At 34.0% G+C, this 13,752-nt stretch overlaps 1 protein-coding gene across 1 annotated transcript; it reads right to left on the reverse strand.

Moving 5' to 3' along the window:
- Positions 1–5,835: 5,835 nt before the first annotated feature.
- LOC101205642 (copper-transporting ATPase RAN1) lies at positions 5,836–12,158 on the reverse strand. The gene is made up of 9 exons (XM_004134490.3): positions 11,684–12,158; positions 10,637–11,251; positions 9,813–10,242; positions 9,149–9,474; positions 8,067–8,125; positions 7,617–7,959; positions 7,232–7,426; positions 6,860–7,117; positions 5,836–6,620 (listed from the first exon to the last, which is right to left on the reverse strand). Exons 1-9 carry the CDS (start codon positions 12,002–12,004, stop codon positions 6,144–6,146), a joined length of 3,024 nt encoding a protein of 1,007 aa, XP_004134538.1. The 5' UTR covers positions 12,005–12,158; the 3' UTR covers positions 5,836–6,143.
- Between the last annotated feature and the right edge of the window lie 1,594 nt (positions 12,159–13,752).

The following is a 13,752-nucleotide window of genomic DNA, read 5'->3' on the forward strand; positions in this document are numbered from 1 at the left end:
AGGGTTGGGTTATTAAAAATAGTGTAATTAATTTATTATTGTTGTGTTTTTTTTGTCTCTATTAATTAAACAGTGATGCAGTTAGTTTATTGTTGCTGGTTCCATGTATGTCTGTTGAAGTTAAAAAGAACCATTACAAATAGTATTTTAAGCTTTAAACATTGGTTAAAATGTTAGAGGAGAAAAGAGAGAAGATAAATATGGAGGGAGAGAAAAGTGTAGAAAATAATGGTATAGAAGAAAGTATTTTACATTGTACAATAAAATCCTACCTGATTAAATCAGGAATTAGTTGTGAAATTGGGGTCAAAGACCTCATAAATGATATATTTGATTTAATGGTTTTTTGGAAGACTTCAACAAACCTGCACCAAGAATAATGTTCACATTGCAAGTAAAGCAAAAACTAATTAACTTCCAATTTTCATTTGAGAATTAAATAATCTATTCACTAATCTGATGTATTACAAAATTGACAGAAAAAACAAACAAAAGAGATGATTAAATAAAATAAAATAAAATAAATTTGGACAAAGAGCATGCAGCTACATACTGTTTGATTAGCATTTGAAGTAGTAGCTAGTGTTGTTCATGTTCATATTATTACAACAAATTGCATTTTAATTAATTTAATTATGAGATTAATTAATCTTATCTGTTCAATGGAAGTATCCACCGCCGTAATTCCCATTCCCACTTGAAGAACAAAACTCCATCCCCAATTCCTGCAGATCGTAACTCAAATCCTCGTCAATCAGATTTTGAATTTCCATCAATTGATCCGCCGCCCCCGCCACTGAAAACCCATTACTTTCCACCGGGACAGGGAACCGGTGCTCCGGCGTCGCCTGCTGTCGGCGCTGAAGAAGGCCGCCGTCGGAGAACGGGAGCATAACAGAAGGGTGGTTGTTATGAAGGTGATCATCTCCACCCTGGCCGAAGCTAAGGTTGACCGGACCCTTATGGCTGCCCAAAGGCATGGAGGCACCGGCGGCATGAAACCCAGTGAACTGCTGCACCAAGTCCCTGAAGTTGGAGGTGCTGGCGTTGAGGAGAGTTGTCGGGGCTTTCCGGGAAGCCCGGGATCGGCGCCGGGGCTTGGAAATGGAGTTGGAGTTGTTAGTGTTGGGGCCGTGGTGGGCGACGGCGGAAGAGGTGGAGACACCACCGTGGGAGTGGTGGCCGTAGAACTGGGTGGCCCATTGATCGCTGGTGATAGACATATGTGTAAGTAAGTAATTAAATTAAGAAGTTAAAAATGGAGGAGAGAGCGAATAGTGTTGTGGTGATGGGAGGAATTAAATTGGGAGAAGAATTGGATAAATATTTATAATATATATGGAAAATTTGGAAAACAAAAAAGGAAGAGAACGTGAAGAGGAAGAAAGTGATGCTTCCCGGAAGCTACGTAAGTAAACATCAAAGCTAACGGTGACATAAAATGGTAAATTAAAATTTATAAAGTGATAATAATGGGTAATTAAGTTAATCAATATATATATTATTATATAATATCACTTTCATTTTCTATGGTCAATTAATTTTTTTTCTTTTTAGAAAATAAAAAATGGGTTGGGAGTTAAGGAGGCTATGCTATACTCTATACGTTTCCTTCCTTGTTAGAATTTGTTACCTTTGCCACCCACCAACCCTCTAATCTAACTTTTCTTTGTATATTCATATTAGTTGCTATCACTTTGCTTATTTCTTTTTCTTTTTCCCTCCATGTTAAAGGGTGAGATTGTGGGAGGTTGGAGTGCCACCAAACCTCGTGGTTTAATTCTTAGTATAAAATAAGATACGTTCGTAATTGTATGATATACATATACACGTCCGTGCCATTTGGATTAATAAAAGCTCTAAAATGATTTGTTATGCATAGAAAAATAAAAAAAGAGATAAATATCAAAATTTAATTAACAAACTCATAAAAACCCAAATTCAAGAGTACCCTCAAATTCAAAGCTGATTTCTAATATGTGTTATTTTTATAACCAGTTGACATTTTTTTATAATCATTTTGTGTGACCAAGTATTCAATACCACGTGTAATGCAATTTTTACTCAACTTAGGTTTATTTTTTATATTTAAAGAAAACACAATCTCAAATATTTATAAAAAATAGTAAAATTTATAACAAAATATATTTTAAAATAGTTAACATATCAGTTATAATTAAAAATATTAGAGGAGATTGGGTAAGAAGTAAAAAAATATATGTGCAACATTGCTCATGGCTTTGCTCACTGCTTTGAATATATATTGAAACGTGTTAGAAGACCAAGAACTTTGTTTAATTTTAGAATATTTTATCCAACTTGTTCAATGTAATACTTATTTTAGAAAAAAGAAAAAGGCAAATCCTAAAACCTATTTAATTAATTAATTAATTAATTTAACACTCAAAACAAATCTTCTTGTTTTTCTTAGAGGTTGCTGTTGGTGACTTTCCCAATTCCTCCTTCTAGATCGAATAATGAAAATTATTGAAATTCAAATAGATTTTGCTGTCATTTAATAAACAACTTTTTTTTTTTTTTGTATAGAAAATATTGTTAAACAAAAAAAAAAAGGACTTTTATTTTCGAACTAAAAAATTAATGTGTATATGTGTTTATAGATGTAGGATTAAGATCAAGAAGAAAATGAGTATTAAGTAGTAAGTAATTGTAATTAAAATGATTTTATACATCATATTTTAATGGGTCAACGAGATAGCAAGAAGAAGGATAAAATTCAATACCTTGATATTGTAAAAGATTAGGTTCTTCATTAAAGTAACAACACGTGATTTTGACCCTTTAACTAACCCTCATTTCTCATTTTCTTTATTCATTTTAGTGCCAATATTTGTCAATTTATTGACAGGAAACTTCAAGTTGTAACTGAGAAGAAAAATAAAAATCTAAAAAAAATCTACATAGATAAAACTTGAACTCTAGTTGGAAGACAAACCAACAAGTATAGTTACTCCTAAACTGTTTACAAATATTAAGTATTGATTGAGTTTGTTTATACATATTATATAAAGACAATAAAGTTGATGAGGGTTCGAGCCCCCCGGATCTACACTAAATTCACTAGTGATGACAAAGAATTTAAACCTCAAATCTCTTGCTTCTCGATATGGTCTTAGTCAATTGTTCAATAATATTGATGTATTTGAATTGACATTTTATCCTCCCGTCTCTTGTAATTTTAAAATAAATAAGCATGCATTAGAGTTTGTTTCACACCAAATTGGAAAATATAATGTGCATTTGCTATAGAAAATTCAAAATTATAATTTAAACAATTTTAAAAACGTGTTTATTATATTTAAGAATCATAAAATTAGTTATAGTTGCGTAGTTAAAAATAAGCTATCATCGATATTTAATCTTTATTTGATATAATGATACAGTTTAGTACTCAAAATTCAAATTTAGGATATAATAAAAACACAAGAAACGTATTTTAATTATCACAAAATATGAAAAGAATATTTAGAAATGAAAAGATATTGAATTGATTGAATTGAATGGATGATCTAAAATCTTATAAATCCAAATATTGAGTGTATGAAAGAATGAATGAAGGAGGGGGCAACTGAATAATGTTTTTGGTCACGTGCTATGTATAAAAATGAGAAATGATAAATAAAGACCCATATAGTTGGATATAATTACAATATGATTAATTAATATTCAAATAAGTAAAAAAGATTGGTCAAGATTACATCATTATTTTAATATTTGAAAAGGATGTCTTACGTCTAAACTCCACTTCATAATCTCAAAAATAAAATCTTCAAAACCTAAGGATTTTTCCAAAGATCTCTATTATTTTCTAAAATTCTTAGAGTTAGATGAACAGAAGAATAAGTAGTGGCTTTGCAGTAGTGAGTGTGAACGGAATAAATAGTATAAATTTTTCCATTCAACCACTTTAGTTTATTAGAGTTCTTGAAAAAAAATGATTTAGAATGAGGTCCCCATCAAACTTTTCGTCTATGGTAGTAAGAAGAAACTGATTAATTTGTGTATTTTGAAGCTGTCATCCATTTTTTGTTAAAAAAAAAACAAATCTGTACATTACTTAACATTGATTAAATATAACCAAATTTCTTATATGCTACAAATAAATTCAAATTTTCAAAATTAACATTGATCATGGGGTATTAAAAAACGAAAACAAGAAAAGACTCTTCTTCTTCTTCTTCTTCTTCTCCTTCAAGAAAGACCAAGAAGACGACCCTTCTCCTTCTCTAATCCTCTATGCCTTTTCTAAATTTTAAGATTTTTTAGAATTTTCGAAGTTAATTATTACATGTCCATTCTCTCCAAAATAATAATAATAATATTTTTTTTTAAAAAAAAAGGACTATAAAAGGGAAGTTAAAAAAGCATAAAAGTAAACATTTTAAGCTTTTGACAAAGAAGATTCAACTACATGAGCCCTGAGGAAAGGATTTCAAATGGTGCAAACAAAGATAAAGGCAATAGCTAGTGTGAAACCAGAGGAGGTGAGGAGATGACTTGATCAAGAGAAAAATAGTTTGTTTTGAACATCAAAATTCCAAGGGTCAAATTTTGGGACAATGATTAGTGTAAGGAAAAGTGGGGAATTGACATCTTCAATCTTTTTCCCCCAAATTCCGAACTTTGAATCAGTCTTTATCTTTCTTCCACATTTTCTAACTTCTGTTTGGTACTAATAAATTACAAGCCCTTCCTTCTCTACGAATTTGGTTGCGTTTACTCCTGCGGTAAGAATGTGCTAGATAGTGAACTTCAGTTGTTTATTTTCGTTATCGTTTACTTGTATATTGTACCGACTTATGGAGTCCATGTTCAAATATGTAATGATATAGAAGCATACAGGTGGATAAATTGACAGTGCTTAATCCAATATTACATGGTATGGTTGTGTCTTAATACATTACAGCTACCATTGTTGTTATTACTACAACTAAAAAATTATCGATTTCAATAATTTTACAATTACGTCACCGTTTGATTACATTTACTTAAAATTGATATGTCAATATGCTGCGATTAGGGTAACAACCTTTGTCCAATTTGAAAGTTTGAAGTGATTCTAAATTATCATCGAGATTCAAAGGTAATCTTGCTAAACCAGAAAAAGGATTTTGTTGATTCATCTTGTACGTCTATGTCTATCAACTATCAAGCAGATTTAATTCTATTTTAAATATTTGTCATTTTTTTTTATTAATAAAAAGTTACTTTGATTGAATTATCATATTAAGTTAAATAAGAAGAATAGTCAAGTCCTGGAATATAGGTGCTACATCTCAAATTTAAGGTTTTTTCTTTTATTGAAGACCTAAGCTGCTGTGGATCAAAATGTGAGAAAAATGAAAATTCAAAGTCAATGAATGACTTGGAACACAGCTTATGTTTGCAACTTTGTGAACTTCAAGACATTTATTAAAATTTGTAAACATATAACATTAAACAAACTGTTAAATAATTTTTAAAACATTAGATATTGAACTTCAACAAGTATCCCTTCCCATTCTCTCTCTATCCCATTCAATCCCCTCTCACTTTTGAATTTTTCTGTTCAAGTTTTTGACCTGGTCCTAATTCATTATAATATATACATACATACATAGATATATATATATATATATATAGGTTTTATATAATACAAAATTTAAAGAGTTGAATTTAAATTGAACTTTCCCTTTAGCAGAACTCAGCTTTTAAGAAGTTGCTTTAACTCTTTTCGTGAACCCACACAGTTATTTCATCAATTGGAGACAAATGGTCAAACCACCTTGTAATTTTTTTCAGTCCTTCCAAAAACAAGTATAAGATTGAATGTTCAAAGTGTTCAAAAGTCAAAAGAAAAATCAATAAAATCAGAGAAACGTCTTACAATTGAGCTGTGTGTGAGTAGGATGAACCCCAACAACTATAGATCACTTTACTTGGAAAAAAGACAATGAGAAGGGCATAAACAAATTATCATACATGTGCAATTTACAAGGGGATTGGTATGCTAATCTCAACACAAAAAATGGGACACAATGGCTTTTCTTTTTATCACACTCCTCCCCTAAAGAGCTAAAGCTTGAGTGTTTTTTTCTCTACCTCCAATTTTCCTTTTACATTATAAAACTGAAGATATTTCCCTATTCTACAGTTATTTCGAGTATTGTTGTAAGTCTTGGTCTTTTATATCTTCTAAGAAGTAGAGATGAGCAAACAACACTTACAGATGACAAAGCCATGCACGCACCGGCTGCCCATGGAGGCAATTTAACCCCCAAAGAAGGAAAGAAGACTCCGGCAGCAATAGGAATTGCTATTACATTGTAGGCCATTGCAAACACGTAATTCAATCGAATTCGATTGAAAGTCTTCCTTGAGAGATCGATGGCTGTAATTACATCTTCTAAATTATTTCTCATCAAGACGAAGTCGGCTGCCTCAATGGCAATATCAGTTCCAGCACCAATTGCGATTCCAATGTCAGAAGCAGCTAGAGCTGGCGAGTCATTGATACCATCGCCTACCATTGCAACTGTGCTTCCATCCTTTTGGAAGTTTTGGATGACTTCGGCTTTTCCTGCTGGCATTACTTCTGCCCTCACATCTTGTATACCAAGCTGCACAAAAAATTGAATGCAACACATTAACTTTTACCTCGAGAACGTTTGTCTATTAGAAAACACGAACGGACCCAATTTTGATCTATGAGCAACCATCGTGAAATTCAGTGTCCAACATTATTTTTTAGAGCTTGAATTTAATTGATAACGTCCTAACAGGAGGCTTATGCAATTGTTTAATTCTCTAAATTAGGATTTAACAGACCAAGATATGGAAAAGAGAAATTTATGCCAACCTCTTTGGCGACAGCTCGAGCTGTTCTCCAATTATCCCCTGTAACCATGACTGGAGATACTCCCATTTTTACAAGACCCTCAACAACAACTGCAGCTTCTCGCTTCAGTGGATCTGCAATTCCCACAACTCCAATTAAGTTGTCATCACATGCAACAAGAATGCCTGTCTTTGCACTTTCTTCAAGTTCTATAACGAAATTATCTACATGAGGTGCTATGGATATTCCTCTTTCATTCATCAACTTCCTGTTGCCAACCTGTTAAGGACAACGGTTTTTTGAGAAGCAGAACCACGAAATAGAACTATATATATTCCAGGATGGAAGAAATCAGCGCACATATTTCCTTAAACTAATAAAATGAACTCTTACCAGAATCCTTTTTCCCTCAATAGTGCACTGAATGCCTTGGCCTGGCAATGCAGAGAAATCTGTGACATCAAAAAGCCATCCAGAAGACTCTTTACTTTGATTTTCCACATTTTTGGTGGCAGAAGGCTCATCAAAGAAATGGAAATGACGTGCATACTCAACTATAGCTTTTCCCAGTGGGTGTTCACTGCTAGCCTGGCCAAAAGAAAGAGCAGTAGTAGTTAATGGTTGAGAAGGTTCACAAAAACATACCAGAAATATTCATCACAACACCCAATTATCAACAGATACTAAAAGATTCAATTTGTGTCCTTTAAGCATACATAATAACGTTTAAAGTCTTTTACTCAAAGATGGGTTAAAGTTATCAAAAATTGCAATTCACCTCTGCTGAAGCAACCAACTTAAGAAAATCTCCTCGAGAAATTTCTGTGAAAATTTTGGCCGTAGTAACGGTCGCTTTCCCTTGGGTTAGTGTGCCTGTTTTATCAAAAATCACGTACTTAACCTTTTGGGCCCTCTCCAAAGCATCTCCTCCTTTGATCAAGACACCATTGCTGGCGCCAACCCCTGTAGCAACCATGACAGCAGTAGGTGTGGCCAAGCCTAGTGCACAAGGACATGCAATAACTACCACTGCTATTGCGAACATGAGGGAAAATACAAAGTAATTTCCATTTTCTGGGAGCCATTCAGCAGGATAAGCCCCAAGGATTCCTCCAACGTACCTACAGATGTCATCAAGCACTTTAGATAATGTTTTTGTCCAACTCTTAATCACACTGCAAATTTGTCAACTCAGCTAATACTTCAAATGCATCGATGTCATGCTTACCAACCAAATAAGGTACATAATGCCATAGCAACGACGGTTGGAACAAATATGCTTGCAACCTGCAGGCCAAAGAGAAGCGTATTAATACCAAAATTAATAAATTGGCAACATTTCTGAGAGCCCCATGTGTATAAGAAACACACGTCCAAATAGAGTGCAGCAGCGTGGAAGACAGATTCTAGATGATTTTGCATCACTCTCCTATATATATACGTATGTATGTATTGTATGTATATATATATATATAAATATGTATGCATGCATGCCCAACAAATCAATTTGACAATTTATTTTTAACATCTTTGTTTAATGTGCAGCTACGTTTATCCCGGTAGGGAAAAAAACAAAACAAAACCTATATATGTTTAATGTTTTCCATGTGCCTTTTTATTTATTTTTTCTCTCTCTTTCTTCCTTCCTTTCTTCTTCTTTTTTTTAAGAGAGTTTTAAAAACATATATCAATAGATCAACAGGTCAAGCCCTTGGCAACATCGAGAAAATATTTGGTCCATGGAAAGGAAGAAGAAGCAGAGTAGAACTGGGAGCAAAATAGAAGTTAAAACAACTAAACGGAGTTAAAGGAGGGAAAAGGAAAAGCTTAAATACAATGTCCCATTCAACGATACTGCCTATAAGATCAGATATAATTAATCACCATATATGCAAATTCCACTAATATATAAACCAAATGGCATGCTCAACAATCTGTAGGTCACTTCATCAAACGAATATGATGGATATCACTCATTCACATTTAATGAAGTTCCACGCCAGGAGGTGATAATTCGAGCAGCTCGTTCTTAGGTGTTGTATTTCAATGTTCTAGTAACTTCTTAACTCTAGTGAAAAGCTAGAAAAACCAAGGTACATAAGCTTCCACATCCACTCATGATACTTTTGTTGAGTTCATATCTTACTATTCCACTTCGCTTCATGCAACAAAATATTAAAAAGAAACGATCCCTCCCCCAGTAGAAAATAAGCACACTAGAAAAACTATTATTTGTTCCATAAATGAAGGCCTTAGATTAGATTTACACGTTTGTCTAATAAAAGTAAAAGTACTCATCATGATACTTACAAAGTCAGCAAATTTCTGAATGGGGGCTTTAGACATCTGAGCTGTCTCAACCAAACTGATAATCTGGTTCAAAACTGCATCAGACCCTACTTTTGTTGCTCGAATGTGAAGGGCTCCATGAAAATTAATTGTACCACCAATAACGTTCAAGCTAACCTCCTTCAATACAGGTATAGATTCTCCAGTAACCATACTCTCATTAACATAACTTGAACCCCAAACAACAACACCATCCGCTGGAATTTTTGTACCAGGAAGAACCTTCAACACATCTCCAGGTTGAATTAACAGAGCATCGATCTCCCTTTCTTCTATAAGATTCCCACCTAGAAACACAAATAAGGACCACTCAAATATATAGAAGACAGGTAACAACTTTTCTCTGTGCTAAAAGATCTCTTAAGTTTGATTTTTTTATAATAATAATAGTGATAAAATAAAATAGAAAAGGGGGGATCTCTCCAATTTTTTCATTCCCAATATTGATCTCTCTTAAGTAACTTGATTCATGACTTCTAGATGGTTCAGGGGTCATATATCAGCAATATGCTCAACCTGGATTTTTTATTAATGAACGCTGAAATATCTGGAATGTCATTCATTAAAATGCCCATAACCTAATAAAGAGAACTATAAATCTATTGATTCCTTAAAGTCCAAGTACCTTTATCTCGGATAAGCAGTAAAGCAGTTGCAGGAGCAAGTTCTACCAACTTCTTGATGGCATCTGATGTTTTCCCCTTGGCAAGACACTCCAAATACTTTCCCAATAATACAAAAGTTATCAACATAGCACTTGTTTCAAAATACGTCGGAGACCAGAATCCAGTGACTGCACCATAGAGTAGTGCACAAACAGAATAGACGTAAGAGGCCGTAGTACCCAAAGCAACCAAGACATCCATGTTAGTTGAACCATTTCGAAGGGCTCTAGCAGCTGCAACATAAAAGCGCTTTCCAATGACAAATTGCACAACAGTCACCAATGCCCACTTTAACCAATCATCCATGAGGAAGGGCCCACAGCGCCAGAGTAACAATGAGTAGATTAAAGGAATGTGAGGACATATTACTCTTTGGAGAAAGATGAGTACCTGGAAGAAACGTAACCGTGAAAATTTTCCAATATATCAGAGGAGAGGAGTTTGCTTTAAATTCAAGTTACAAGGGTTTCACAAATGTTAGGACAAAAGACCTTCCGTGGACTCAAATTAAAATTTCTGTTAGATACATGTAAACAAAGTGCCTAGTTTCTTAAATCTCTTAATAAACTGAACTCTTCTCTTTATGTAACAATGGGATCAAATATACAAATAAGAAAATTCAAATAAAACATGATCTCAAATTATGGATTTTTTGTTATCACGTGGTGAAAGAAGTAGTTATTTGAAGTAACGCTAAGCCTAAGAACTATGGATATCAAGCATGAAAAATTGCATATTCAACTTAAGATTGGCATGTAGCCGAGAGGGAAGAAAATTCACGTACACTGAGAAACAGACTGGAGATAAAAAGCCGAAACATGTTGTTAGCCTCTTCAACATCTTTAGATGTTAACCTTGTGTAAGGGCTTGTAACATGCAGTTTAAATTTCCTGTTGCTTCTTCCCTCAATCTCATCCACTAAGGATCTGGGACCAACAACTTCTGGGTCAAAAACAATTTCAAGTCTTCCTGATGTACTGTCAAAAAGAAACCGTTTCACCCCTTTCAAGTTACTAAGTATGGCTTCCAAAAACTGTACATCAACCTCACCAGCAATGCCTGCAACCGTGAGTAAAATTTTATCTTGCTCACTGCTCTGTACAAATGAAGCTTCAAATCCAGCATCCTCAATTGCGTTAACTATATCGTCTTTACTGGTTATTGTTGGATCATATTCAACTTCTCCCAACGATGTGGCCAAAGCAACTACTGCTCTTCTAACACCGGGAAGATCTTTTAATATGCCTTCTACCGAATTCACACATGCTGCACATGTCATACCACCTATGGTAAATTGACCCACCAGTGTTCCATGCGACTTCTTTCCAACTGAAGTGGTTTCAGGTATAATCTCAGCCTCAAATCCAGCATCTTCGATTGCTTCCTTGATGTCCTCCTCCTGATTTTCTTTAACAATTAGGAAGAAAAAATTGCAATTCGGTAGCTACATATATTTTTTATACAAGTTCTTTTGGAAACTAAAATCACTTTTGATGGTCCATAGGAGACCGATAAACTCCAAATGGATAGCCAATGACAAAAGAAGTTACTGACGAATGATCTAAACCTAAAGCCTAAGAGATTGATTCTCATTGATTTTATGGTGTCAAAACAAATAGTTGTCTCTTCTTCCCGAATTTCAATTCGTTAAATTCCACTTGCTTCTCTAACTTTCCAAAATTCTCGTCATATCCTACATAACATAACCTCATAAAACACTCTGCAATGCAACAACCTCATCCAGTTAACTAAATTTCGTCCCTACATCATCAATCTAACATCAAACGCTATGGCCGAAAGAAGAAACCAAGATAAAAGGAAATAGAGAAACCTTAACCAAGCTGGGATCAAACACCACGTCAGCTCTGTTCTGAAGCAATGCAACGGAAGCCATCAAAACGCCATTAACGCCCCTGAGAGCAGCCTCCACGGAATTAGAACAAGCAGCGCAAGTCATCCCAGAAACTGTGACCTGAACCCTGTTCATACCATCCCGAATTTGACCCAAATTCTCTTCCTGCCTCTCGTACGAATCAAGCAAACGAACATCCTCAAGATCTTCGGGGATGTCATCAGCCGCAGAAATAGCCGGTAGGCGACGGTCATCGGCGGCGACATGGGCCAGCTGGAGGTCTCTGAGGCCCGGCGCCATTGAAGGTCCCCCGAGCAAAAATGAAAAAGGGAAATGAAGCAGAAGCAAAAGAAAAACAAAAGAACAAAGAGAAATGAAAGAGATAAATTGGGAAAGATATTTAAGAGGATTGATTGAAATGAGGAAGGGAATGGGAGACTTTTATCCGAAGAAGAAGAGAGGTTGAGACAGCAATTTTCTAACTAAAGCAGGTGGAGGTGGTGGGACAGCATCGAGAAGGTGGTCGTGGTGGTGGTGGTGGGGAAACGATACTTTTTCTTACGTTTCCCATTTTGCCCCTTCCAACAAATTAAAATATCATTCTTGTTATTATTATTACTACAAATTGTACTCCCTTGGCTTCTAGTACTGCCAATCCAGGCCCATCCCCTCCCTTTCACTCACTTCTTGTACTACCACGTGAAAAATAAGTTCTCATATAAATCTAATTTACACAATAATACAGTTTATTCAGTTTTCTATTTTGATAAAATAATTATTTTAATATAATTGTGTATTCAATTATCTATGGAGTTATAGGAGCAGTCACCTTTTAATCCCTGTATTCAAATAATCGTTAGTCAATAAATTTTATATTAATGTGCATTCATTAGTAGCATGCATTGTTAATAACATATTTATGATAACCATAAAAGGTGAATTATGATAAGAAGATCAATTAGGTGTTAAAAGCTTTCATGTCTAATTCTTACGTCATGCAAAAATGAATAATGTCTTAAAACCAAAATTGTTAATCTAATATATATTGTAAATAGTTGAGAATGAAGATTTAAAAAAATAAAAGATTTCATATAGAATTGTAAGAATCTAAAAGTAATAAAATGGGCCTGTTTCTTGGTTTCAACGTGTTGTAACTGATGGGGATTTTTCCTGCTTGTCTTGTTGCCCATTTGGCGTTAACGCTGGTTCATTGTCTTTTCTTCCTCATATTTCTATATGAAAAAGTGAATAAAAATGTGAGAATTAAAAGAAGGACAGATTTGGCATTTAAAGATGTGTGTATTTAGTAATTGTATCCTTGTGTAATTCCATTGTCCATTTCCTGCTTTGAGAGCAAAAAGTATGCGATATGTATACATATATCCTTGTAAACACGGTAAGGGTGTTAGATTGTCATGGGACACGGCCGGTCATCATACTACGCTTGGCTATGTATTTGGCTATCAAAAATAGACAAAGTCCATTTAGCACACACCAACCCATTTTTGTGCCCTTCACGTGACTATTCAATCAGCGTTGTTGTTGTTTTTTTTTTTTTTTTTTTTTTTTTTTTTTTTTTTAATATAATATTGTTATTTATTTTGTGCTCGAAGGGAGATAAATGTAATTTAGCTTATTCATAAGTATGTTTAATTAAAACATGGTTACCCGTAAATTTGTTCAATTTTAGTTCATTTATTTTCAATGTGTCTTTTTAGAAAGATTTTGTAGAGTAAAGTTGGTTGTGTTTGTTTATGCAATTGAGACAAATTTCACCATATATTTTGATCGATCAGTTAACATACTTCACTTTCGTGACAAGTTCTCTATATAATATGTGTTAATTAAGTTTTAACTTTATTAAAAAAACAACAATAGTTGATTATAATTAACTTTCACTATATGTTCACTTTGGTCAAAATGACTCATAAACATAAGTTTTTGTGACAGTGTGCACGTGTGTTAAATGGAAATTTTGAGTAAGCAAATATACATTCATTATTATATTCAAAATATGTATTCCCACGTTGCTTGTATAGTAACGTGAA

Source organism: Cucumis sativus, chromosome 6 (genome assembly GCF_000004075.3).
Source record: "Cucumis sativus cultivar 9930 chromosome 6, Cucumber_9930_V3, whole genome shotgun sequence".
In the NCBI taxonomy this organism is placed as follows: Eukaryota; Viridiplantae; Streptophyta; class Magnoliopsida; order Cucurbitales; family Cucurbitaceae; genus Cucumis; species Cucumis sativus.